Source organism: Pipistrellus hanaki, assembly GCF_964339955.1.
Source record: "Pipistrellus hanaki genome assembly, chromosome: 3".
Classification (NCBI taxonomy): domain Eukaryota; kingdom Metazoa; phylum Chordata; class Mammalia; order Chiroptera; family Vespertilionidae; genus Pipistrellus; species Pipistrellus hanaki.
In genome coordinates, this window is record NC_140505.1 from 157,445,323 (window position 1) to 157,469,731 (window position 24,409).

General features: G+C 42.4%; 1 protein-coding gene across 1 annotated transcript in view; it reads right to left on the minus strand.

The window, feature by feature from the left end:
• Window positions 1–8,909: 8,909 nt before the first annotated feature.
• Window positions 8,910–24,409, minus strand: part of SSPN (sarcospan) — a 36,080-nt gene continuing 20,580 nt past the window's right edge. Inside the window, exons 2-3 of the mRNA XM_084877272.1 lie at window positions 18,316–18,402; window positions 8,910–13,641 (exon numbers count right to left, since the gene is read on the minus strand). Coding sequence (XP_084733398.1) covers window positions 13,276–13,641; window positions 18,316–18,402 — 453 coding nt within the window. The 3' untranslated portion in view covers window positions 8,910–13,275. The remainder of the gene's footprint in view (window positions 13,642–18,315; window positions 18,403–24,409) is intronic.

The following is a 24,409-nucleotide window of genomic DNA, read 5'->3' on the forward strand; positions in this document are numbered from 1 at the left end:
TGGCTGGCCAACCTCCCATGTCCCTTCCTGGCCTTGATCCTGCACCAAGGGGGGTCCCTTGGCCTTGCTTGCACCTTCTTGAAATTCAGGCTGTGGGACCCCCCACTCCCAAATGCACAAATTTTGTGCACTGTGTGTCTAGCTGAGAAATAAGCACAGAATCCCACATAAGGAGAGAGAAAGTGTCCTACAGCACAGACTCCCACATGGGGGGAGGGGAGAAGAGTCCCACTGAGTCCCTTTTCCTACAGTTTATAAAGACTGCAGTTATTTTTGTGCCTCAATAGCCCCTCTGACTGGTCACTATCCCCCTTTGATTTGGACACTTTAGCAACTCCTGAGCTAAAGCCTCATGTGAAGTACATGAGGTCCCATCCTTCTTTTTTCTTATTCTTCTCCTATTTCCTCTGGGCTTTCTTCCTCCCTCTTTGAATGAGAGGCTTCCTTCTCTTTATTCTGTAACCATTTACCTTTTGCTACTCTTAGTTCCCTTGTCTTATGGAAATGCACCCTTCGCAGCTCTGTAGCTCTATACTTTTTCCATGAACCCCTTAATTTCTAAAATTTTCTAAACCTGCCTATTTCACTCCTAAAAACTCCTATTTTGCCCCTAAAACTCTCCCTTTTATTATTGTCAGACAGTGGTCCTTGCCAGGAATTTGCCAAGGTTCTGCCCCTGCATGGAGCTGAGTCGCTGGTACTAGGCAGGGGCTCAGAGCTGATGCCTGGGTAGGAAGAGGCTACTCACCCAGCTAGCACTGAAGAAAGAAGTCATGTGCAAATGCTGAATTCATAAATCCACCAAGTCTCCAAAAGAGGAATGGAAGTTTTTCTTGTCTCAATGTATTCAGCCCATTGCTTGAAGCTCTTTGTGACTTTTTACCCCCTTAAAGGCACATGAGATATTTATTATAACCTGGAGTCACCTGTATCTATGGGAGTGGGAGAACAGCCCACAGGATGGCTTTGGGCTCTAAAAGTCTTATTCTGGCCCTTGCATATCATCCCCCCTGGTCAGTGTACCCAGAGCTCTCAGATACCAGGACTTTGAAGCCCTAATCCAGTTTGCCCCCTACATAGAGATCATGGCTAGGAAAGAAACACAAGGAAAACATGTGTATTGCTCTTCCCATGTTTGCTAGGAAAAAGGGATTACAGAAGATAAAATCTAATAATTAGTGTGTTTTTGCAGGATGTTTAGCTATAGAAATTTTAGGTGCTAGTACTGTTCTCTTGGTTTCCTGATGTACCCCTAAATTTTAATTTGTTGAAAGTTTATACTCATCATCACTATCACCATTAAGCACTTACAGATAATCATTCATTCATTTATTTACTTTTCACAAAAACCCTGTTATTATTTTTCAGATGAAGAAACTGAGGCAGGGAGACACAGAGAGGATCGGTGGCTTACATGAGACCACACACTGGGATTTAAACCCAGGCAGTCTAATTCCAGAACCATACTCTTAATGAGCATAATAAATGGCTTCTCAAAAACTTACAGACACTTAATTCAAAGGGTCCTTAATGTAACATTCTGGGATTTCCCAAGTCTAGCTAAAGAAGGCCATATTATTGTATATTATTTTTATGTATGTGTTCAAAATATGTAATCGGTGCTTAAAGAATTTTTTGCTATAAATTTTATTTTTATTGCTAACTTGAAGTGATAGTTTATTGATATTTCAATTCTGGTCCTTTTTACTACCCCTTAATTTTCGTGTGTGTGTGTGTGTGTGTGTGTATTTTATCCTGTCTTCAAAATTCCCTATGCCAGAAGTATGTTTAAACATGGAATACACCAGTGGACACATGAGAAGAGATCACAACACAATTAGAAGTCTGTTGGTTTGGTAAATTTCCATGATTTCCAGTTGGAAGAAATTTTTCTTGTAGCTTTTGGGTAGAATTTGAATGAAGCTATTCTTTTAAAAAGAGTGTGTTACTATCTATAAAAATAAAAGCCTATGTGACCATCGCAACTGAACGGACGACCAAATACAGACTGCATGGGGCGACCAGGCCTGTGTGTGTGTCGGGGAGGGGGAGGGGGGCGGGATAGTTCTAGGCAATCAGGCTGGCAAGAGGGGAGGGGAAGTTGGGGGTGACCAGGCAGTTAGGAGCAATCAGGCAGGCAGGCAAGTGAGCAGTCAGGAGCCAGTGGTCCCAGATTGTGAGAGGGATGTCCAATTGGAGTTTCGGATTGGAGAGGGTACAGGCTGGGCTGAGCCCCCCTGCCCCACCCTGTGCACAAATTTCATGCACCAGACCTCTAATATTATTATAATCTTCAGATAAGATTATTATGCAGGGATAGAGTTTCTAGGGATAGAGTTTCTACAAGTTCCCTAGACGATTCCTTCCATATATTATACATTCATGCTTGGGAATTTTTTTCTACTATGTATTTTAAATCCTTCTTACACAGCAAGTTAGCATTATAAAGGAAAATGGATTTATAATGACACTTCCATGAGCTACCCTGAGCTCTGCCTTTTGAGTTCTTGCTGTACAAGTAGTTCCCACCCATTTTTGGATGCAACTTGTATTCAAATAAAATGGAAACCATCCCATTTTCTCATTTGATGTGGACTTGAATTCCACCTTGTGTCATGGAAATTAAAAAACCAAAAGAAGTAGACTTTTTTTTATATTTCAAAATTGATGGGGTTTTCCAATTACGTGGCCTAAAAGTTTGCACTAACGCATAAGCAAGTAGTTTGGGCTTCAGAGACCCTTGTAGAAATCACTCTTCTAAAACTAGAATGGAAGCCCCCTTCTACTCTCACCACTTTCTAACTCGGTGAGCAAAATATAATGAGACCTGAGCCACATTTGCACACAAAACTCAGCACAGCAAGATTCCTTACATGCTCAGTGCTGGCTGCTGCTGTCCAGAGATCCATGCATTGAACCTGGAGGATTGGTGCATGAAACAGAGGTGTTAGGGAAGTGGCAGGGGCAGCTGTAGGAGGGGGAGAGTGTCCCTCACCTCTTTTCTCTTTGCGGCCCAGGCATGCTTCACACAAGGCTGCTGGAAATGGCTGCACTTCACCAAGTGCAGGGAGGGGCCCTTTCTGAAAGCGTGGCTGAGGGCTCACACAGCCACAGAGCAGCGAAAAGAAATGTGTTCCTCTACCTGAAACTAATCACGTAGCTGATCCCAGATGAGAAAACGTCTGCTGCAGAAAGAAAGGAGTAAGTGCCTTGGGGGGGATCCTTGAAAGACTAGGAGGTCTCTGGGGAAGAGAGAACAGGCTAGGGCAGGCTGTCCCGTCTCTCTCTCTCTCTCTCTCCAGCTTCTCTCTCCAGGGCTGCTCTGGCAGCAGAACCAGATGGAAATGTCACCTAATGCAGAGTGTTTTATTCCTCCTGGTCTACACCCTGCCTTATACACTGAAAGCTCTTTGGCAGCACCACACAGAGGCTCTTTTCATTTTTAATTGAATCCTAAGAGGTATATATATTTTTTTCTAGAGATGCCAGCTCAAAGTAATTGCTAGAGCTCCCAATAGGGCTAATCAGAGATTCATTGAAAATAAAGATGGCGGAGAAGACCTTACCCAAAGGGTTTCTTTCATTCTGCTCAGAAGGCTCTTGCAGTCCAGGGCCACGGTCACAGTCCTTGGCATTGCGGGCTATTAATAGGAGTCTCAAAATAAATCCCTGCCCAGTGAGATAAGAGAAACTGATTGCATTGCCTGCGTATCTCTCCTCTGGTGACCAGACACCTTCCATTTTCATCAGCTGTTTATCAAAACCAGATTACTAAAAGAATAATCAGATCAGAATTGTTTAGGCCTGTCTTACTCTTGAATTACAAATGACTCTCATGTGCTGCTTGGGCAAAGGACTGTGACCTATAGATGAACTAGGCCTCGTATTTCCTGCACCTTGTCCTGAACTCAGAATTTCGCAAAGACCACAGTCGTTGAGCTGTTGCTGATTATTGATCTAAGCAAGATAGGCAAGTCTCGCCCCACTGGGGCTGTGGGTACGTGGTAATAGAGTCTATCTTTTTGATAAGTCATAAGTCACTAATGGGTTATTTTGCGCTCTCCCAAGTGGAAGACAATGGAGCATTTAGTAGGTTGTGCAGTTACGTAAGACATCTCTTTCCAAACAAAGAGGAGGCAGGACATCCAGCCAAAGGGTTGAGTACAGGAGGTTGTGTGGTCTGGTGGTTCCAGGGAGAGACGCGGGGCCAGGGCTTCCTGGGTTCAGCTACCAGCCGAGACTCTGACTCAGGAGGAGCAGAGCCAAGTCTTTTGGCTTGAGGCGGATAGACTGTAAAACCCAGGAGAGAGAAAACCGCAGGTCTGTGCTCAAGGACTCTGGGGGAAAAGCACATTTTGAAAATTTAAAAAAAAAAAAAAAAAAAAAAAAAAATCACACTGTTAAGTTACAATTTGGGACTTTTTCAGCAAGAAATTAGCATTTTTCCTGCTTATTGCCTGGCATGTCCTCCTCTGGGCAGCAGTGGGAAGCCAAGCCTGTCTCTGAGGGTGTTCTGTGTGGGATGAATAGAGAAGCCGGGGTCTGAGCAAAGTCAGTCAACCTTGGTGAGTTGTCGCAAGTAATGCTCAGGAGCCCGACACTGGGGGCAAAGAGATTCTACCTGACTCTCTCCCTTTTCTCACTTTCTACCTTCAACAAGAAAATGCCCTCTTCTGAAATAGTAGGAGGAAAAAAACCCTTCCCTCAGATTTCTGGATGCTTCTCTTTAACCAGTTTGAGTAGAGATTTGCTCAGCTACAGACCCACAAAGGGTCCCAAGTGTCAGTAGGAGTAGGGGCTGCTGGGAAATGCTCTCAAAGTTTCACCAGCTCTGAAACTTGTTCTTCTGATCAGACAGAGTAGGTGGCCACCTACATGGTTGGGTTTGGAGGACTATTGGCAGGTGTCTCCTCCCCGGCATCATGCCTCATTTCTCTGGGCCTGAAAAGTCTTCTGATCTTTAGGAATATGCTATTAAAATGAAGACAATATTTATAGAGCTCTCTGTATGTAGAGCCTTAACCTCTAGCACTTGAGTTAACAATACCACAGTCGAGTCTCCTATAAATGGGACAGGGGATAAAAGAGGGGCAGATTTTGCTGTGGAATGAGGTTGGGGCAGGGAGAGGGAGTAGCAGTCTCTTCTCTGGAAGATATAAATCCCAGAAGCGGACGTGGCCTTCTTGGTCATTTTACCCAGAGCTGTACAGAGAACTTTAAAATCTAGGAGTCAGTGAGTGTAAGGGCTGATTGCTCTTACTCTAACCCAAGCTAGGTCAGATGGCATCCAGGGTTTCACTGGTGGTCACCAGATACAGGCCCCAAATATACCCATGAAGCCACTCCTCCCTACATTTGCCTAGGTGCCCATACCCAGCTATTGATTAAATAGCCAGACTCAATGTCCCATGTCTTAGGCTTCTCTATATTAAAATAAAGTAAACTCTCTCTTCTTTTTCAATTGCATAACCATCCTTTGGTTACCTTTAATGCAACCTAAAAATAAAATTTATAAAAAATTAAAAGTCTGCTTTTGCCCATTAAAGTCCCTAAGGGAACATTGTCTATTCTGTAAGAGCCCATGAATCCGATCCTGAATGGAAGAGAAAGAAAACTTGCATTGAGATTAGTGCCAACCTTAATCACCTACTTTTCAGACTCTGGTTCCTCTATTTCTGACAACTCACTGTGGCCAGCTAATTAGTCTCCCTACCACTTTCAGGCCTTCCCTTTGTAACCAATGGTCTAGCAAACACATGACTGAGAAGATGTAGGGAGACAAATTAGGTAAATTTCATGAGTTTACAGTCATCTTCTCTGGTCCCAAGTGCTACTGCTCCCTGTGGTCCTTGACAGTCATCCTCTTGCTCTTTATAATCACACCTGGTCAGGCAATGACTATCCAGGGAGTGCTTCTGGAGAGAGGGGTCTGAGGAGGAGTGCAAACAGAGTAAGTGGAACTTCCCACACAGAGGCCAAAGTCTCTAGGTTTAGGGACTCCAAAGTGCCTGCTGACATCTCACTGTTCAGCCTCCGTATCAGGTATGAACCAAGCCTCCTCCACAGTTCCTGGCCGCAGCAGGTGGGCCTGGACCCCAACTCAGAAGCCTCTGCCTCCTTCTCCAGCAGGCTCCACATGGAAGAGGAAGGACAAGAAAGATCCCCCAGATGAATCCCCGGGCCTCCTCTCCCCACCTCACCCCCAGGCAGAGAATCTTGTTAAACAGAAGACTTCATGCCTCAGTTGAAATCTTTGCACTTGGACTATTGTCCGTGTATCTGCTCTTCCCCAAGAATAACAGAGGAGTGTATGCCCCACACCTTCTGGTTAAAGGATCTTCCCAAACAACAAAAAGACTTCCTCTAAGAACCCATGCCATGGAATAAACATATATAAATATTTGTTGAAAGGAAATGACAGAGGTCTCCAAACTGGCATGCCTATCATTAGTCTTACTTTCATTTGCTTACAATTTGAATTTTTAAAAAATACCATAACCAATATTAGTCCTGCACTTCATAAAGACTAACTTATATAAGATATAATTGTGTCAAATGAAAAAAATAGTTTACAATAATTTATTATGAACTATAAAGATGGACTCTATTAAGAGAAAAAGTAGATTTTCTTTTGTAAAACTTCAATAATTAAATTTGCTACAAATGTAAAGATTCATGTATTTTCATATCCAGTCTGGAGAATGAAGCTCCAGGAGGTATTTCCCAACTATGCTCAAAAATAAATGTTTTTATGATTCTTGAATAGGAATCAGTGACCCACAGGGTCAAGCATACCAAAGGTATTTAATGGTTGGTTTTTAAATAAATAAGAGCTTATATTTATACAGTGAACTGATAATGTATCAAAGCTCAATAAAGTATATTTTTTTTACAGGAAATCAACATTTTAATTTTTTTCTTTTTACTTCTTTTTTCTTTTCTTTCTTTTTTTTTTTTTTTAGAATCTTTATTGTTGAAAATATTACATATGTCTTTTTCCCCCCGTATTGACCTCCTCTAGCCCACCCCCAACACCCATCCTATGCAGTCACTACCCTATTGTCTGTGTCCATGGGTTATGCATATATGCATACAAGTTCTTTTGTCGATCTCTTCCCACCACCCTCCCCTGCCTTCACTCTGAGATTCCATAGTCTGTTCCATGCTTCTATGTCTCTGGACCTATTTGTTCATCAGTTTATTTTGTTCATTAGATTCCACCTATGAGTGAGATCATGTGATATTTATCTTTCTCTGATTGGCTTATTTCAAAAGTTTTGTTTTTTAAAGTTGGGTTACACATGCTTCTGTTACATTAAATGAGAATTAATGCTATATAATAAAAAGGGGAATATGCTAATTGACCCTCATGCCATCACAAAGATGGAGGCATCCACAGCCAATAAGGAGGGAATATGCTAATTGACTGCCTGCCCTCAAAGATGGCGGCACCCACAGCCACAAGATGGCGGCACCCAGTCCCCTTATCCCCACCAGGATGGCAGGTGGGCCCAGCCTTGCCATGCACCTGCCTCTGGAGTCCCCCAGACCGCTCAGCCCCCTAGCCACCCAGGGCCGGCCCAAGGTACAGGCAAATCTTGGATGGCAACTGCCCAGTTGCCCAGGGCTGCCGGAGGTTCAGGTAACCATTGCCAGACAAGGCTTGTGCTGCCACAGTGGCAGCAGCAGAGGTGTGATGGGGCATTGCCTTTCCCTGATCACCAGGTGGCCTTCTGTCCCTGAGGGCTCCAGACTGTGAGAGGGGGCAGGCTGGGCTGAGGAACGCCTCTCCAGTGGATGAATTTTCATGCACTGGGCCTCTACTATGAAAATAAGGAGAAATGTCTCAGCTTCTACTTCTGTCTGGGAGAAGAACTGGGAGAAGACAGCTGAATTCAAGAACCATCTAGGTGTATAAAGCAACAAACACTGCCAGCATACCATTCCATGAACTAGCATCAATAAGACCTGGTGCTATCTGACAGTAAAAGCAAAATTTCTGTTTGAGGCCCATTTGCTAATGTTTCTGGTTAATAAAAAGGAAATCACAGAGGGAAGAGCAAAACAGAGATACTTCACTAGTTGGATTTGGGGGCAAAAACCTGAATCAATGAGAAGTGTCACAAGGTACATAAAACTCAGCTAAGGAAGGAAGAAACCAAATGCATATTAAGCTCCCTCTATGATACAGGCACTTTGCTAAGTGCCATTTCATTGAACTTCCCCATGGTGCTGTGAGGCAGTGATGTTTTTCTCCACTTTACAAAAGAGGAAGTGAAAGACTAAATGGTTTATCCAAAAATCACAGAGCCAGAAAGTGACAAATGTCCAACCCTAAGACCTACAGCCTTGAAAATAAGGATAGGAAACCCAGCTCAGAGTGTGTGTCCTAAATCATTCTCTTTCCTTTTGCCTTCTACAAGCTTTTCTAACTAAATTAAACAAAAAGAACCCGTGCATTTTATAGCACAATCAACTATCTAAATAGCCTCAGAGTTGGTAAAAAGGACTCCTTGTATTCAGATTTGAAATGGGCTAGGCCAGCTGATTCTCTATGTAACTAAATGTATACTGTGATTGAACATGTGACACTCAGCATGGATCCCTTTCTTTAGCTTTACTTGACATTAATGGACATAAATGAAGACCAGCATTCTAAGTACCTTTGGCAAGACATTTTCCAGCTCAGGCTCCCTTTTCCTGCGAAGCATTTACCACCTTAACTGCTATGATGGGTGTAGTGTGTACCAAAGTAAAGATAGTCCCTGGAACAATGGGGTCAAAATGAATATTAGTTCTGGTCTATCCTAAAGCCAGATTTTTAGAGTAAACATGAATCTGAGAGATTGTACATATACCAGTTTATGTGCAATGTTTCCACACTTTAAAGCACATCCAAACACGGTGTCTTCAGAGATTATGAAAATTTTATTAACAAAGAAAATCCGCATGATACACATCCCATTTAAAAACAACCACCGCAGACACAGAGGTGACAACTGTTTTCTATTCACTATTTTGTCAATGCCAGAAGAATGAAATCACAGCACCAAAGCACAGACCGATATTTCTGAAGGGGATAATCATTGAGATAATAAGTTACTAGAAAATCAGAAGAAACAAATCAAGATATTCATTTTATAGGCTGTTCCACTGAGTCTTTATCCAAATAATGTTTCTTGTGTAAATATACTTGGCTATCAGCTCTTTTTAAAATTATCCTGAATATACAGTGTACATCTAAAAAATGATAGAGTTATTTGAGGATAATAAGAACTGAGAGCCAACATGACTTATAGAAATGTATGCTACATAGCAATAGCCCAGAGATAATTTCTACAAAAGGTCAAGGTATACTTCCCAAATAGGGTGTGATCCATTTAAGTTCTTTTCTGATTTTCTTTTTTCTTTCTTTATTGTGTGTGTGTGTGTGTATTTAATTGATTTCAGAGAGGAAGGGAGAGGGAGAGAGATAGAAATATCAATGATGAGAGAGAATCATTGATCAGCTGCCTCCTGCATGGCCCCTACTGGGAATCAAGCCCACAACCCTAGCATGTGCCCTTGACCAGAATCAAATCCGGGACCCTTCAGTATGTAGGCCAATGGTCTATCCCTGAGCTAGGGGGTGATTTTCTTTAAATACTGCTCACTGTTGTCCCTCAGAATTTCCTTTGTATACCCTCTACCCAACCCTTTACTAAAGACCTATAAACATATTCAAGATATACTGCATGCAAAAAGGGAAGTATCCTATATAATAAAACCTTAATATGCAAATTGACCAAACAGCTGAATGACTGGTCACTATAGCGTGCACTGACCACCAGGGGGCAGATGCTGAAAGCAGGAGTTGTCCTCTAGTCGTCAGTGCGCTCCCACAGGGAGAGCACCGCTCAGTCAGAAGCCAGGCTCACAGCCGGTGAGTGCAGTGGAGGTGATGGGAGCCTCTCCCATATCTCTGGCTGCGCCAAGGACCCCTCAGGGTCCTGGACTGCAAGAGGGTGCAGGCCGGGCTGAGGGGAACCCCCCTCCAATGCATGAATGTTATGCATCGGGCCTCTAGAAAGAATAATAAAAATATTCTGATGTCCTGGACATGAACAGAGAACATACACATAATGGGTCCTGGCTATCAGAACAAACACATTTCTTGGGAACCCCCTCAAGAAAGAATATAGACTTTTAATCCAAAGAAGGAGAAAAGTTAGGCCTGTGACTTGACTACAGTTTCTAGGGCCTAGTGTAACTATATTTTTAGGCCTGGCTCCAAGGAGCTGCCTACACAAATTTGGATGGAGCGGGGGAGGCACAGATGGTGGTCATGTGAAGGCACAGACTGATCGAGTGGGCTTGGTTACAAAGTTGGTACATTTAGGCTGCTGTATTCCTCCTATTTCAAGTACTGCCAAGTCCAGGCTGTTTCCCCTCTTTCCAAAGTCTTGATTCATTTAATTCTCCTGAAGGAGGTGGAAGAGGAGGAGGATTGCACAAATCTGAGTGTTTTATGGCTTAGAGGAGACAGTCACCATCTTGGCTTCCTGTCAGATTTTAAATGTAACATTTTGCTAAGTGTAAAGCTGTGTGTCTGTTCCTTTTCTGTTGCTGTTATCAGAACTTCAATATTTGCAAAACAGAAACTCAAAATACTTCAAATCAAGCCCAAAGCAGTTTGTTATTCACGTTACACAGCTCTTACACGTATCAATACACAGTGGGTTCACAGAACAGGCATCTTTTCTTTGCTTCTTTCTTTTCCTTTCCTTTTGTTCCTTTTTTAACTTACAACTTTCATTTCTTTGGTCATGTAAGAATGATGTGATTACACAATAGCAAAATCCCCATTATATATATATTCTGATTATTATCAAGCTTATCACCATGTCAGTAATTATTGGTTGCATTATTTAGAAAAAGCAAGTCCATCAGCTAAAGTATTCTGCTATTTGAAATACCCTGTGAATCTCTTGTAAAGCATAGAGCACCTTAGTGATGTGCAGAATTCTAATTTTTGAATATAAAAATCTGTAGTGTTTGCTATAAAACATTGTTAAAGGTATTCAGGGTGTGCTTCCAGTGGTGCTGAACTCTTAGGAATTAGCATTAAAGCACTAGTTTCTCACTCTTTAAAGAACAGCAACCTACAACATTTCAGATTCTCAGTCTTTTTCTTCTTTATAAGGAACACTGTCAAAATCAAAATGGATTCAATTATAGAGATTTTTAAAATCAGGACACAAGTATTTTTCAGATCATCATCAGGATGCTTGGTTAGGTCCATGTAATTCTTGCATGTGGTCAAACATCTGCTCCAGAGTCTTATCCTTTAATCCCTCCAATGTGCCTTCTTGGCCTGAGCTAGTGTATAAGAAGGCCATTTTCAAAAGGCAAGTGAATACATTAAAAGTTTTTAACATCCGTTAATCAGGTGTTTTATCTGGAGGACATAAAAGATAGTTATAATCCTCCAACTAATTGACTTAACGTTTTTCTTTTTATTTGTCTTTTTTTCAAATATACTTTTATTGATTTCTGAGAAGAAGGGAGGGGGAAAGAGAAATAGAAGCATCATTGATCACCTGCCTCTGCGTGATCCCCACTGGGGATCTAGCCAGTAACGAGGCATGTACCCTGACTGGGAAGCCAAACCATGACCTCCTGGTTCATAGGTCAATGCTCAGCCTGCCAGGCTTGTCTGGGTATTTACATTGGGTAGAAATCAACACTATTATCACCATCAGTATAATTATTCATCTGTCTTCTAAGGCAGACAAGAAAATGTTTTTCTTTTAGGGTAGAATTTCATAATTAGTGAAGTTTATAAGCAATGTGGAGAGGCAACTTAAACTCAATTATTATCTTGAATTTCAACAGAGCATAATAAGAGAAAAAGTTCTTGGTAACATTCATGCTGCGTGAATTTGCATTCTGAGACCCTTCCTTAAAACACTGACATTGTTCCAAATTTAACAATAACAATAACAGGGAACTTGTGCTTTTTTATGTCAGTTAATTAAAAACAAAAGCAAAAACTACCTCCAAGTCCATGTGCAAATGCTCAATCAAAGAAGGACTTCAAAACGTTTTAGTCTCTAGGTTTCACTGTGCATACAAATCAATAATAGGATTGCATATCAAATACAGTTTCGTGAATGAAACACATGGGCATTACCCAATCTCCCTCAAAAGTACTTAGCTGCCAAGAGAGACACTTCACAACCGATCACAAATGTGCTATTTGTATAACCGTTCCTGTTACAAATGCTCTTGTTTTTGTTTAGATGAGTATATTTAACCTGCGCTATTAATAAAATTGTTTCCTCCCTTATATAGCAAGAAACCATCTTTCAGCCTCTCCTCTGTGAGAGTCACGTCTCCTAACACCGACTGTGCTGCCTAAGTTCAGCTAGGGGCTTGTTAAATAGACTTCTGAGCATAATTATAATGAACAATTAGCTAGAAATTGGTTGTAATGATTTGTTGTAGATGATAGAATAGAAGCATAATGTGATTATTGTAGGCCTTCTACATCATTAAGAATACAACTACTACCAACTTTCAATTATGGAGGCGCAGACAATCACCTGAAGCATTTAGCAAGCGATCTACTTACAGAGCAGAGCCCAGGCAGCTGGGGAGAGAAGGCTGCCGCCCCCACCCAGGTGTTCATAATTATTGAGCCTTTTGCAAAAGTCTCTTCCTTTCCTACTAGGCTGCTTTCACTTGTTTCAGGCCTCGAAGATATCTCTACCACGGAAAATAGAGAGTCCACCTGGCCGATCAACTCTTTCCCCGGCCCCTGTCTTTCCCCCAGGCACAGCGAGGTCTTCCTGGTGGAAGGTAGGAGGGCCTGGAAAAGACTCCCCAAAATGGAGCATGTGGGCCTGAAATGGCAATTCGCACCACCAAACTAGACTAACAGGAAAGAAGATTATACAAGTAATGGATAAATTGAATATAAGGAATAAACTCCGGACTGTGAAGATAAATCTATGCTATCCTTTCCCTATTCAGTGTCCTTTTACTGTCCCAAAATCAATTTGGATCTCATTTTTTTTCATAAGAATTTATAAAAAATACTATAGAAAACTTGAAGAAATACTCTTTCATTTTCTGAAAAATATAAAAATATTTGTTTAGAACCGTGAATACTAGTTATTGTCAGAGTTTTTCACTATCTCTTTCTTTCTTTCTTTCTTTCTTTCTTTCTCTCTTTCTTTCTTAACCTCAACTAGTCAGTGTGCTGTATTTCTCTCCCACCTTTGAGCAAGAGTGTTAGACCTTTTGCTGCTGGCCTTCAGAAGCTGAGAGGGAGTACATCCTGTCACCCACATAAAAGACCTGGTACCTGTGCTTCCACATCACAAAGCAGGCCAACAGGCACACAAGGCCAGACACCAAGTTAAGAATCATCTGGGTGAGTAAGAACACTTTGAAAGTGAAAGTGATGCTGATGCAGTCAGTCACATCCTGGTACACAAAGGTCCTGCTGAGGGGCTCGGAGGTGGGCAGTTTGCAGTGGCAGGCGTCGAGTGCGGTCTCACAGGTAACCCGGTTGAGCAGTGTATAGTGGTGGGCAGCAAAGGCTGCGGCCAGCACACAGACCATCAAGCCCAGGGCACTCAGCAGAAAGTACAGCAGCTACAAGAAAGCAGAAGAAAACCTTTCTGGTTACAAAGTACATTGAATGACTTGAGAAAGCTAATGAATAAAAGCTGTTGTTGTTTTTTTCTTCTCTCCCAGGAAGTTCCCTGACAGAGGAGCTCCTCAGAAACCAGTTCCCAAGACATGGAAGTGGCTCCACGTTGGTCAGTAAGCAATCCTTAAACGCTCATATTTTCATTTGTCCTACAGATGTTGGGCGCTTTTCATGAACGGAGCTGAGGATATTAGCTTGACTGTGGCTGCTTTTGTATGGATGTAGCAAGCAGCTTTGATGAATCCCAAACACAAGAGGCATCTCTGAAAGGCATGGATTCTTTGGATCTTCTCATCAAAGCTATCTTAATCTTGCACACTATTTCTAATTTTCAAATAATTTGAAGGATTATAAAAAATAATCCATGTTTCTTCACCTGTGAAACAGTTTATTGAAACCTCTTACATCTCAGGCATATAACAAGAGTAATTTATATTCCACACATTTATTCTCCCTTGGAGAAAGGGAGCCAGATAAATCCAAAATGGCACCTTCACAAAATTTAAGAAGGAAATAGTTAATTTGTGCTATTAAATGCCATTGCCTTGGTCCAAGCCCCAAGATTTTCAGTGGCCACATTTCCTTCTATCACTGGCATACTTAGGCTAAAAAGTGTAGGTTTGTTTTGAGGGATCATTGGGGCAGGATATTTGAAATATTCTGGGTTGTTCTAGAATATTCTGGCTTTTTGATTGACTTTAAATTCTTGGTGCCAAGAGCCAAATTAAATTGTGCCAGCCATGTTGGTACCCATTGCAGCTGCCTTTCCAATGCAGCCAACACAGAACTTGGAATTATTTGCTCTGGGAACATGGGTACATCTATGACTTTACCAGGGAAGGCTCAAATAAAAGAGATAATCTGCCACCTGAGGGTCATATATTTAGTAGGATGGTCCAAAATTGAGTTTTCTCTACATAAAGATTTGCCCAAGCCGAAACCGGTTTGACTCAGTGGATAGAGCGTCAGCCTGCGGACTGAAAGGTCCCAGGTTTGATTCCAGTCAAGGGCATGTACCTTTGTTGCAGGCACATCCCCAGTAGGAGGTGTGCAGGAGGCAGCTGATCAATGACTCTCTCTTATCGATGTTTCTAACTCTCTATCCCTCTCTCTTCCTCTCTGTAAAAAATCAATAAAATATATATTTAAAAAAAAAAAAGATTTGCCCAAGACATTTAATATGTGTACAGCAATACTTGGTGATGGTTAGGAGCATGGACCAGGGCACCAGACTGCCTGAGTTCAAATCCTGGTTCTCCCCTCACTGGCTACGGACTTTGGGCTCATTAAACAATCCCAGGTGTACCTCGGTTTCTTCCTTTGTAAACTTGGAATGATGATCATAATAACTTCCCAGGATTATTATAAGAATCAAAAGAGTTGGTATCTGTAAAGGGCTTAGAAAAGTGTCTGGTGCATAGTAGCACTATTTAAGTATTTGTGAAAGAAATAAACAAATTAGAGATATAAACAGTTGTCAGATCTCAGGACTCAGGCCATCAACTCTACTGGCTTTGTTTCATTCCCTGTCATGTGGGAGGAACGGGGCAAACTGAGCTTATAGGAAGATGTAAACATTTAAACACTGCGATTGCTCCGTTTTCACTGAGCATCTTCAATGTGCTCACAGCCAGCCCGGGAGAGCACAAACCCTGGTCAGCGATGCAAACCTCACACATTGGGATTCTGCTTCTCCCACTCCCTGAAAGCATCGGGCCAAGTAAACAAACAGGAGTGAGAGCCGCAGCATCAAGTTTCTTATCCATCTTAAAACACAAATGTAGACTTGATCCCCCAAAGCCTGTGGGCTACGTCTGCGGCGCTGTAGCATTTTTTTTTTTTTTCCTTTGTGGCTTGAGCTCATCTGACAGCAACAAGCTTCTGGGTTAAATCTGTCACTTAAAATCCAGGGGCTTGTTTCGCCTACCCGGCGCGAATACACTATCAATGAAAGTGTTTACGATGACCTTGGGAATGCGAGCAAATATCGTTTGATAAAAGCCCGGCTGGGGACGCATTAGTCTGCGGGTGTGGTGCGTCTGGAGCTGGGCAACAGCTGATGGAGGCGCGGTGGCCCTGGGCGCTTATGTAACTGAGCCTCCTGCGCTGCTGCTTCTCCTCGTGCTGCTGCCTCTAATTGGTACCCGGCTGCAGCTTCAACGTTTGGGAACGACAGGGGGAGGGAGTTTCGGCTTCGATTTAATTACCTTCCCCTGGTGGCAGGCACGGGAAGGCCCCTCTACAGCATGCTGCCTAGGAGATGGCAGCTGCAGCCCAGGGGCCTCGGGGATGAGGGCAGGAGGCAATGCGCCTTAAACGCCCTTGTGGGAATGTGGCCCCGCTGAGCTCCTGCAAGCACATGAATCAGACACGTTTCCCAAAATCCTCAATCTGAGCCCCTAGAAAGCCGGGCCACTAGGAACCGCAGGAGGCCCCAATCCACGAGGGAATGGCCTAAGCCCAGGGGCCCGTGGGAGAAAGAAAGAACATGATGGTAGCACCCAGGGTGTGCCAAAGGGCCTCTGGAGAAGACTGGGTGTGCCAGCTTGAGATGAAAAGTGGCTATTGTATCTTAAGAAAAAGTGTGAGTGTGTGTGTGTGTGTGTGTGTGTGTGTGTGTGTGTGTGTTTGCGTGTATGCAGGCTACATCAAGGTATCAGGGTCTTCCATAGGAGGAAATACATTCTCAAAGCTAAGGCCTGGGCTTCCATGTCGGGGCACCAAAATGTGGTTATGCCAGTGAAGAACACCACAGGAAAGATGTATTTCATTCCTCTCCTCCATCCCCCACCAAACGGTGTGAGACGCTCACGGGAAGTCTGCTGTAATCTGTGGGGGCTTTGGAAAGCCTTGCGATTGACTGAAGTTCGTTTTCTGACAGAAGATAATACAGCGGGCATCTTAGAGAGCTGGCAGGAAGAAGCATCACTGAAGGTCACCGGGAGGAGAAAGGGCCTCAGTATTTGTCAGTGTCTGTCCCAGGTGGGGAAAAAGACAGCTAGTGAGATGCTCCTGGTGGGGAATTCTCAGCCTGGCTGACATTGGCAGTGACATTTTTTTCCTTGCCCCTTATTTTACCTGCAGATGTTGGGAAGGCTGTGGAGGACTCTGGGAAGCTGATGCTTTTGCCTCTGCTCTTTCTAGGATCATCTGGGGAGGAATGAGGGCCTTTCACACTCTATGATGAATCCAGGTGAGAGCATTTTTTTTACCTGGTGGATGAAGTCCCTGTAATTTAACAGGCCATTTCTTACGAGGCTCTCTGGCTTTTTGCTTTTTTTTTTTTTTTTAATCATCACCAAGCCTTACAAAAAAATAAACATGGACTGATGCCTGCTTTATCTGGCCCTTTTAAGGGACACTCTCAGAAAAAGTAAAATTTCTAACTGTAGGCATATCCACCAATATTTTTTTTAAGTAGCATCCATTAAATTTTTTAATTGGAAAAATAATGCCTAACTGGAGGACATTTCAAAATTAGAGAAAAAAACTACAAAATGCAGCTATCATCTCACCACTCATAGACAACAATTTTTTAAGCACATAAGAGCTCATTTCTTTCTGCAGGATCATGCTGTACATTTTGTGTGGTCTGTTTTTGCAGTTAAAATAATGTGAACTTTTTTTCACTCAAATGACTACCCTTTTTCAACATTATATATGTACATATATATCAACACACTGCTTTTTTTTTATGCCAGCAGCTTTAATTATACTAGAATATACTATCTTATTTTCTGCATCTTTGTAATTTCCACATAATATAGTTTACTTGCTCTTATGCCTTATGCTTTCTTGTTATAGTGAACAAAAGAGTCTCCAGTTTTTATGTATTTTCTTGTAGAAGAAAAGTAAACGCTATGTGAGTGGATAAAAAAAAAAGTACAGAAAGCTTTTTTGTTCTCTGCTATAGCTGTTGAAAGAAAATGTAGGAATTGGATTTCTACTCACTCTGGTTGCTGAGTTGGGTGTTTATCTCCCTCAACTCTGAAAGGGTGTGTCCATGTTTCCTTTTAGAGTGGATTCTATGTGCAGTGGAAACGCTGTGCATTTGAACCGGCTCCAACCAAGCACACTGTCTCTAACAGAGGAAAACTACATGCACATATCGGACACACACATACTTGCTAAACCATGCACATCCCAACTCCCTGTCCCCTTTGCCCCCAGACTCTTGGCACAGATCATTTGGATGCACCCAATGTGCTTTTTCTGCTTTAGTGACCCTGCCTACAAGAGGAAATACGCTTAGACTGCTTTGTTATTAGAACATTTGAAATAAACCCCAAGATATGGAAGTGGGCACTAATATAGGCATCTTTTCCCTGGCAAAGTGTTTTTGCTGAACTGATGAATTTTCAATATTCCTTTTAAGGGCACTGAAAGGCAGACTTCATACGCCAACCCAGTTCATGGAAATTAAGACTTAAAAAAAAAAAAATTAAGCATTATATTTGAAGTCTGGATCAATGCCCTCCTAAAACATTTTTTGGCCTGCCTAAAAATGCAATTTCTGGGATAATCAGATATGCAGCCCCTTAAAAAAGCACTCCTTTATTTTGTACTTGGGTTTCTTTCTATGTGACAATAAAAGGAAAAGAAAAATGACAACTTACTTTCATAATAAACTGGATACATGTCTGTTCGTCAACTTGATATGAGACACAAAGCATAAACAAACCAAGATAGGCCACTAAGCAGACCTGCAATGGAAAACGGGGGATAAAGGATGTTATCAGGGCAAACCTTGCATTCTAACAGCATCAGTCTCAGTGTCTTCCACCAGAAATGTTCTTCTGATCCAGGTGTTCATTTCATTTACTTATCTTTACTTGCTATGTGTCTCAGCTTGTGAAATTGAGTTTTTTTAAAATAGTAAAATCAGTTTAGCCGGGATTTATTAAGTCCTTTTGATGTGTCGGGTGCTATACAAAGTCCTTCAGAGCATCCGACGATGAATAAAAGTTCCTCAACCTCAATAAGTGTAGAGTCCAGTCCAGTGCACACACTATTCTGGAGCAGGGCATTATATGTCAGATGCTATTCAGAGATGGACAAAAAGAGGGGGAAATAACATTGAGTTGGCCAATTCAAAAAGGCGTCACTAAAGAGGTGGATTTGAAATGGTCCTTGAAAGGGATGATGATCATAATCATGATCACTAGCACTTACTGAATACTGACTTTGTGCTGGGACTCTCCTAAGGGCTTTGTATGGATTTCTTCACAGAATTATCACAATCCCCTCGTAAGTAGGCGCTAATCGTCATAGCATAAACAAAGAAACAGAAGCACAAAGCTAGTCAAGAATGGAGCCAGCACTTGAACCAGGTAGCTGGAGCGAAACAGCATGAGCAATAGTACAGAGGCGGGATCTCACAAATTGTGCGGGAAGAACAGCCAATGTGTACCCAAAGTTGAAATAAAAAAAATATATACAGCTCCCTGAAAAAAAAAGAAGAAGAAGAAGACTAAAACATGGAACCATCAGAAAGGGTAGGTTACAAATCTGGTGTTGTAAGATTAATTTAGTAAGTGGTGGTGTCCCTTGAAAACTTTTGAGCAGGAGAATGGCATGATTCAAGACATGTTTTAGGAAAATAAGCAGTGGTGTCATGTCAAGTGAGTTAGCAGTGAGAACATCAAGATATTATTTTACTAATCGAAGCAAGATTAATATGCCAGGTGGGCCAGGGCTCAGAGGGTGGCAGGCAGAGTCAGAGAAAGAGGCAAAAGGAAAAATGTAGCAAAAGCAGAAGCTGTACATCTTAGCTATAGCATGTGAGGGAGGACCCTGGAGAGGGAGAAACAGAGCGACTTCCAAGCTCTTGAGTGTCAGTGATGGAAAGAGAGGGGGTGTGCCTGGATAGAAGATGGTTGGCAGGAGGAATGGCAATTTTGAGGAAAAAAGATACCGGACTGGATAGTCAAACCAGATTTTCTTGTTAGTGGAGCTTTTGAAACCACGTTTTGAGCGTTTATAATCAATGCATATCTCTTCACACTCAATTTTGGAAACCCTAAAATGTTGCTAAGTTCTACTTTAAGATGGAAAATATAAGCAACGGTACTGCATTTTCTGGTAACTACAATTTTCCTAGAGACAGATGTTGGAAGGGTGACTGAGAGTCACCTAGCAAGTCATCACATAACTAGTTTGGTGATATTCATAATCCCTGCCCCTAGGGCCTCCTTCAAACCCTAGACCATTCCTGCTAGGGAGGCAGAGCTGTTGACTTACAAGCCAACACGCCATTTTAAGGTAACACCTCTATCCTATTCACCCTTTGATTACAAACACATTAAGTTGCTTGTGCCCTCGTGGGTTCCCAAGTTGAGAGTTTCTATTGGGCCATGAGGCCAAAAGCCAAGCCTCTGTAGTGGAGGCATTTGCAAGGTTTTTCATCATTAGGACTAGCTGCATGGCTCAACAGCAGTAGATAACATGCATAGTGGAGAGACTCAGACTTAAAATATGTGAGCACGGTATGGACTGGAGACGTCCAGGTAGAAAGCAAAGCAGACAGGACCCACAGAGGCAGGTGTCCAGCAGAGGACTGGAAGATTTGGAAATAATGACAGTGAAGTTTGTGTAGCCACACTGTGGGTGAGGCTTTCAAGTCAGGGATGAAGTTCTTTCTCAGAACTCATTTTAAACATATATCTAAGTGAGGTATACATTTGATAAGGACTGTAAAGGCCTACTATGTATTCTCACATTAAGAATTTACAGAACAGCCCTAACTGATTTGGCTCAATGGATAGAGCATTGGCTTTCAGACTGAAAGGTCCCAGGTTCGATTCCAGTCAAGGGCATGTACCTTAGTTGTGGGTACATCCCCAGTAGGAGGTGTGCAGGAGGCAGCTAATCGATATTTCTAACTCTCTATCCTTCTCCCTTCCTCTCTGTTAAAAAGCAGTAAAATATATATATTTTTTAAATTTTACAGAACAGAAACAATGGGGAAAAGTTCCCCTTTTTGTTTATTGGCAACAAACAAGATGGAGGCTTCTAAACCTACTTCTAAGGGGATTGTCAAATCCCTAAGCACGCTTATGCTCCCTGTTAATGTCTGTCTATAGGTGCACGAGGTCAGGCTTTCTCCCACATATCTCACTTTGTCCCACGAGGCTGCTGCAATTGCCAAGATTTCTTGTTTGTGTTTCCGAGAGACACATTCCAATAATCAGGCCTCACCGAGTAGCATCTTAGAAATCTGACTCTGTTCCTTGTTTGAACACATTTTCCCATTCCAATAGGATCTACTCTGTAGCCTTAACCTAGGCTGCTTTCCAGCAAAAGGTTGCACAGGAGCTTATGACCTCATTGCAAAGGACTTAACTTAGTCGATAGACTGACATTTTTTGAGGACGTGCAGTAGCCAGACCTGAGGCACAGCTCTGGGAACTGAGGTGAAAAGATAGTGTCAGCCTTCTAGGCACTCTCAGCCCCGTGAGAAAAGAGAGAAGAAGAAAGTCACAATCCTGTGTGAGTACTAGGACCCTGTCCGCTGGGATACACCGAAGGGGTGATTAACCCAAGGATAACCTTGGAAAGCTTCCAGGAGGAAGATGGGTTTTGAAGGGTAAAAAGAAATTAGCTGGAAGGAGGTGAGAAAGCGTAGAGAGAGTAGTTACAGATACAAAAGTATTGAGAAATACAGAAAAAAGAAAAAAAAAATGCAAAGACTCTGACAGCTCCAGTTCAGAGGGTAAGAGAAGAGACAACAAAAATGTGTTCACAGAGATGGACAGGAAGTAGGTAGGACACAAAGGACTGTTAGTTCATTTGAAGCAGCGGAAGGATATGATCAACTCTGACTTGTAAAATGGTCCTTCTGGCTGAGAAGAATGGATTGGGAGAAGAAGACCCGCTAAAAGGCTGCTCGTTTCTGGAGAAACGATGAGTTCCTGAGCTCGGGCAGCAATGGGGATAGACGGGTGGGTGTGCTTGAGTGACAGGCAGGAAGCAGAACACATAGGCTCTAAGGACTGACTAGATGTGAGGGCTAAAGGACCGGGAGGGGCCAGGCAGGTGCTGGCTACCTGACCTGAGCTGCCACGTGGATGGTGTTGAAATTTAATAAGTCATGAGACACAAGAGGAGGAGCAGGATGGGAGTGGGAAGTGTTGATGCCACATGGACTCAAAGCCCAGCCACATGAGTCCAGAACTGTGGACCCGTGTGCGCTGGAGACAAGCATTTGTTAGTCATCAGCATTCATAAAGCAGTAGAAATCATCAGAAATGCTACACCATCCAGAGAAAGCCCCGTGAAAACAGAAAAGGGCCAAGGAAGTTACCCAGTTATGGAGAACCTTTAACCCTTTTGAACAGGAAGCACCTCAAATACACTTCTTATAATCATGCTTGTACATCATGACATGTCTAAATATTATGAAACTAATCATCTTTTGGATTTTTATTTTATTATTTTTAAATATGCTATGTATTAATTTTAGAGAGGGGGGGAGAATGAGAGAAACTTCGATTGAGAGAGAAACATAGATAGGTTGCCTCCTATGTATACCACAGTCAGGGATCAAACCTGTTAATCTGGGCATGTGCCCTGACTAGGAATTGAACCAGCCGACCTTTCAGTAACGGGGTGATGCTCAACCAACTGAGCCACACCAGCCAGGGCTCCTTTTAGATTTTTTTAAAGTTTCACTTCTAGGTCTCTTTGTATATGGTATTTTCTATAAAGCCTGATCAATTCAACATACTGCAATTTCTTGGCCTTGTGATAGGGCTCAATAGAATATAGGAGGTGGTATTTCATTTTCTTACCTACAGCTTTGCCTAATAAGACAATACCTCTCTATTTATCAAATCCTTAAAAATGAAGTCTTTATGGCCACGAGGAGGAAACCAGATTTCTTGCACCACACTGAGGGTCGTTTCCTGAGCTGGCAGAATGTGGACGCCCCGGGGAGACAGTGTTCTGGCTTCCCAGGCAGGGGAGAGGGGGGCTCGTGGTAATGAGCAGTGAGACCCGCCAGCCCAATCTGGAACAACATTCCTGGATTCTGGGCCAGAGCTTCCATTCGATATGGTGCACGAGGCCCGCGGAACAGGAAAAAGGCAGTTATGTAAGGTTTTCAAGAAGGCATTTGTCGGACCAGGCCTAGGGCAGACAGGTGGTGTCACTGAGCGCAAAGCCATAATATGACCTGGGTGACATCAAGAAAACCAGTGCTGAAGGAAGGGCTGCGAGCCTTTAAGAGCTTGCTGAGATTTAGTGCATGGTCAGATGGATAATTATGTTGCTAATAAAAGCTTGAAGTGCTTTTTAATAGAAAAGAGAAAGTGACAATCGCCATCCTTTTCAACCCATTTTTGGATGCACATTTCTACCATTTGTTTAGGGTCAAAAGAACTAAGTCTTGGATTCTGCTTCCTGTATAAAGATATTCTTCGTCTGCTCAGCGGGAAGACTGCATTCTCTCTTGCGAGTTAGGGAGTTAAACAGGGCCGACATGTTCTCTGAATGTTAAACCCATCTCTAGATGTCTGAGTTCTGAGTCTTGTCACACACCGGATCTTGTCTTTGTTTGGGTTATACAGCCCTGTCTTTTGAAGGTTGGCATTATGAGTAAAAGGTGAATGCTGGACCAGTGTGTTGGAGATTTACCTACATATTATTTTGTCTTTTTCATTTTGGCCAAGCTAGAAGGTATCACCCTACAACACTATGTGATATTTTGTGGTATTTACTTCTCTCGGTGTCATATGTATTTATATTCTGGTCTTGTGACATTCACACAACCTCCAATTTATTTGTTTTCTCCTTTTCATTGTCGACAGAGCTGCTTGACAGGGCTATCTGGGGAATACAACCTTCTCTTGTCAAATGCCTTTTAAGGTTTCTCTCCTTTTTTTTCTTCATCACTCCCCTCCCTGCCATGCATGTACCTGCAATGTGACTCTATTTCTGTAAGTTAATGAACTTTTCATCTTTGTATTTAAAGTGCTTTCACTCAGTCAATATACTAACAAGAGGAACACTCTCTTCTCATGTGTGCACAGCCCACTGATGAACAAAGATACAGTGGAACTGTAAATGTTCCTCTGGATATTTCTCAAAAGCACTCCTATGGATTTTCATCTGTTCAATAAGATTTGAGCTAGACTATAAGAAATCATTTTCAACAAACTATAACTGTATGGCAAATCTGTCACCTGAGTGCAGGCTCACTCGGGAGAACTGCTGATTAGCACATGGTGTGTTAGAGATTTAAACAATGTACAAAAGAACATTTCATGAGGATCTATTAAAGGATGCATATTGGATCGGGATTTCAGAAGGATGGGAGAGAATATTTTAGAACACCTTAAGCATTTTTTTACTGGATTCTCATTGCCACTGCCTGTTGGCAAGATAAAGTTGAGAAACACTTGAAGGGCCTGGTACAAACTGGTCCTATCTGATCCGGTAGGTCTGGACTGGGCACCTAGAATTTGCATTTCTAACACATTCTTGGGTAATGCTGATGCTGCTGGTCATGAGGCCATGCTCTGAGAACCATTAGTCTAAGTGGAAAAAACAATCTCCTAAACGCTAACACCTGGTGTGAGGTCTGTCGAAATGGTTAGGGGTCTTCGTGATTCACTGACCAGTGGAGTTTCCCATGGAAGACTTCGTTATAATAACAAGATGTAACAATAATAGTTTCCCCCATCGAGATATTTAGTCTTTGCTATTGTGGGA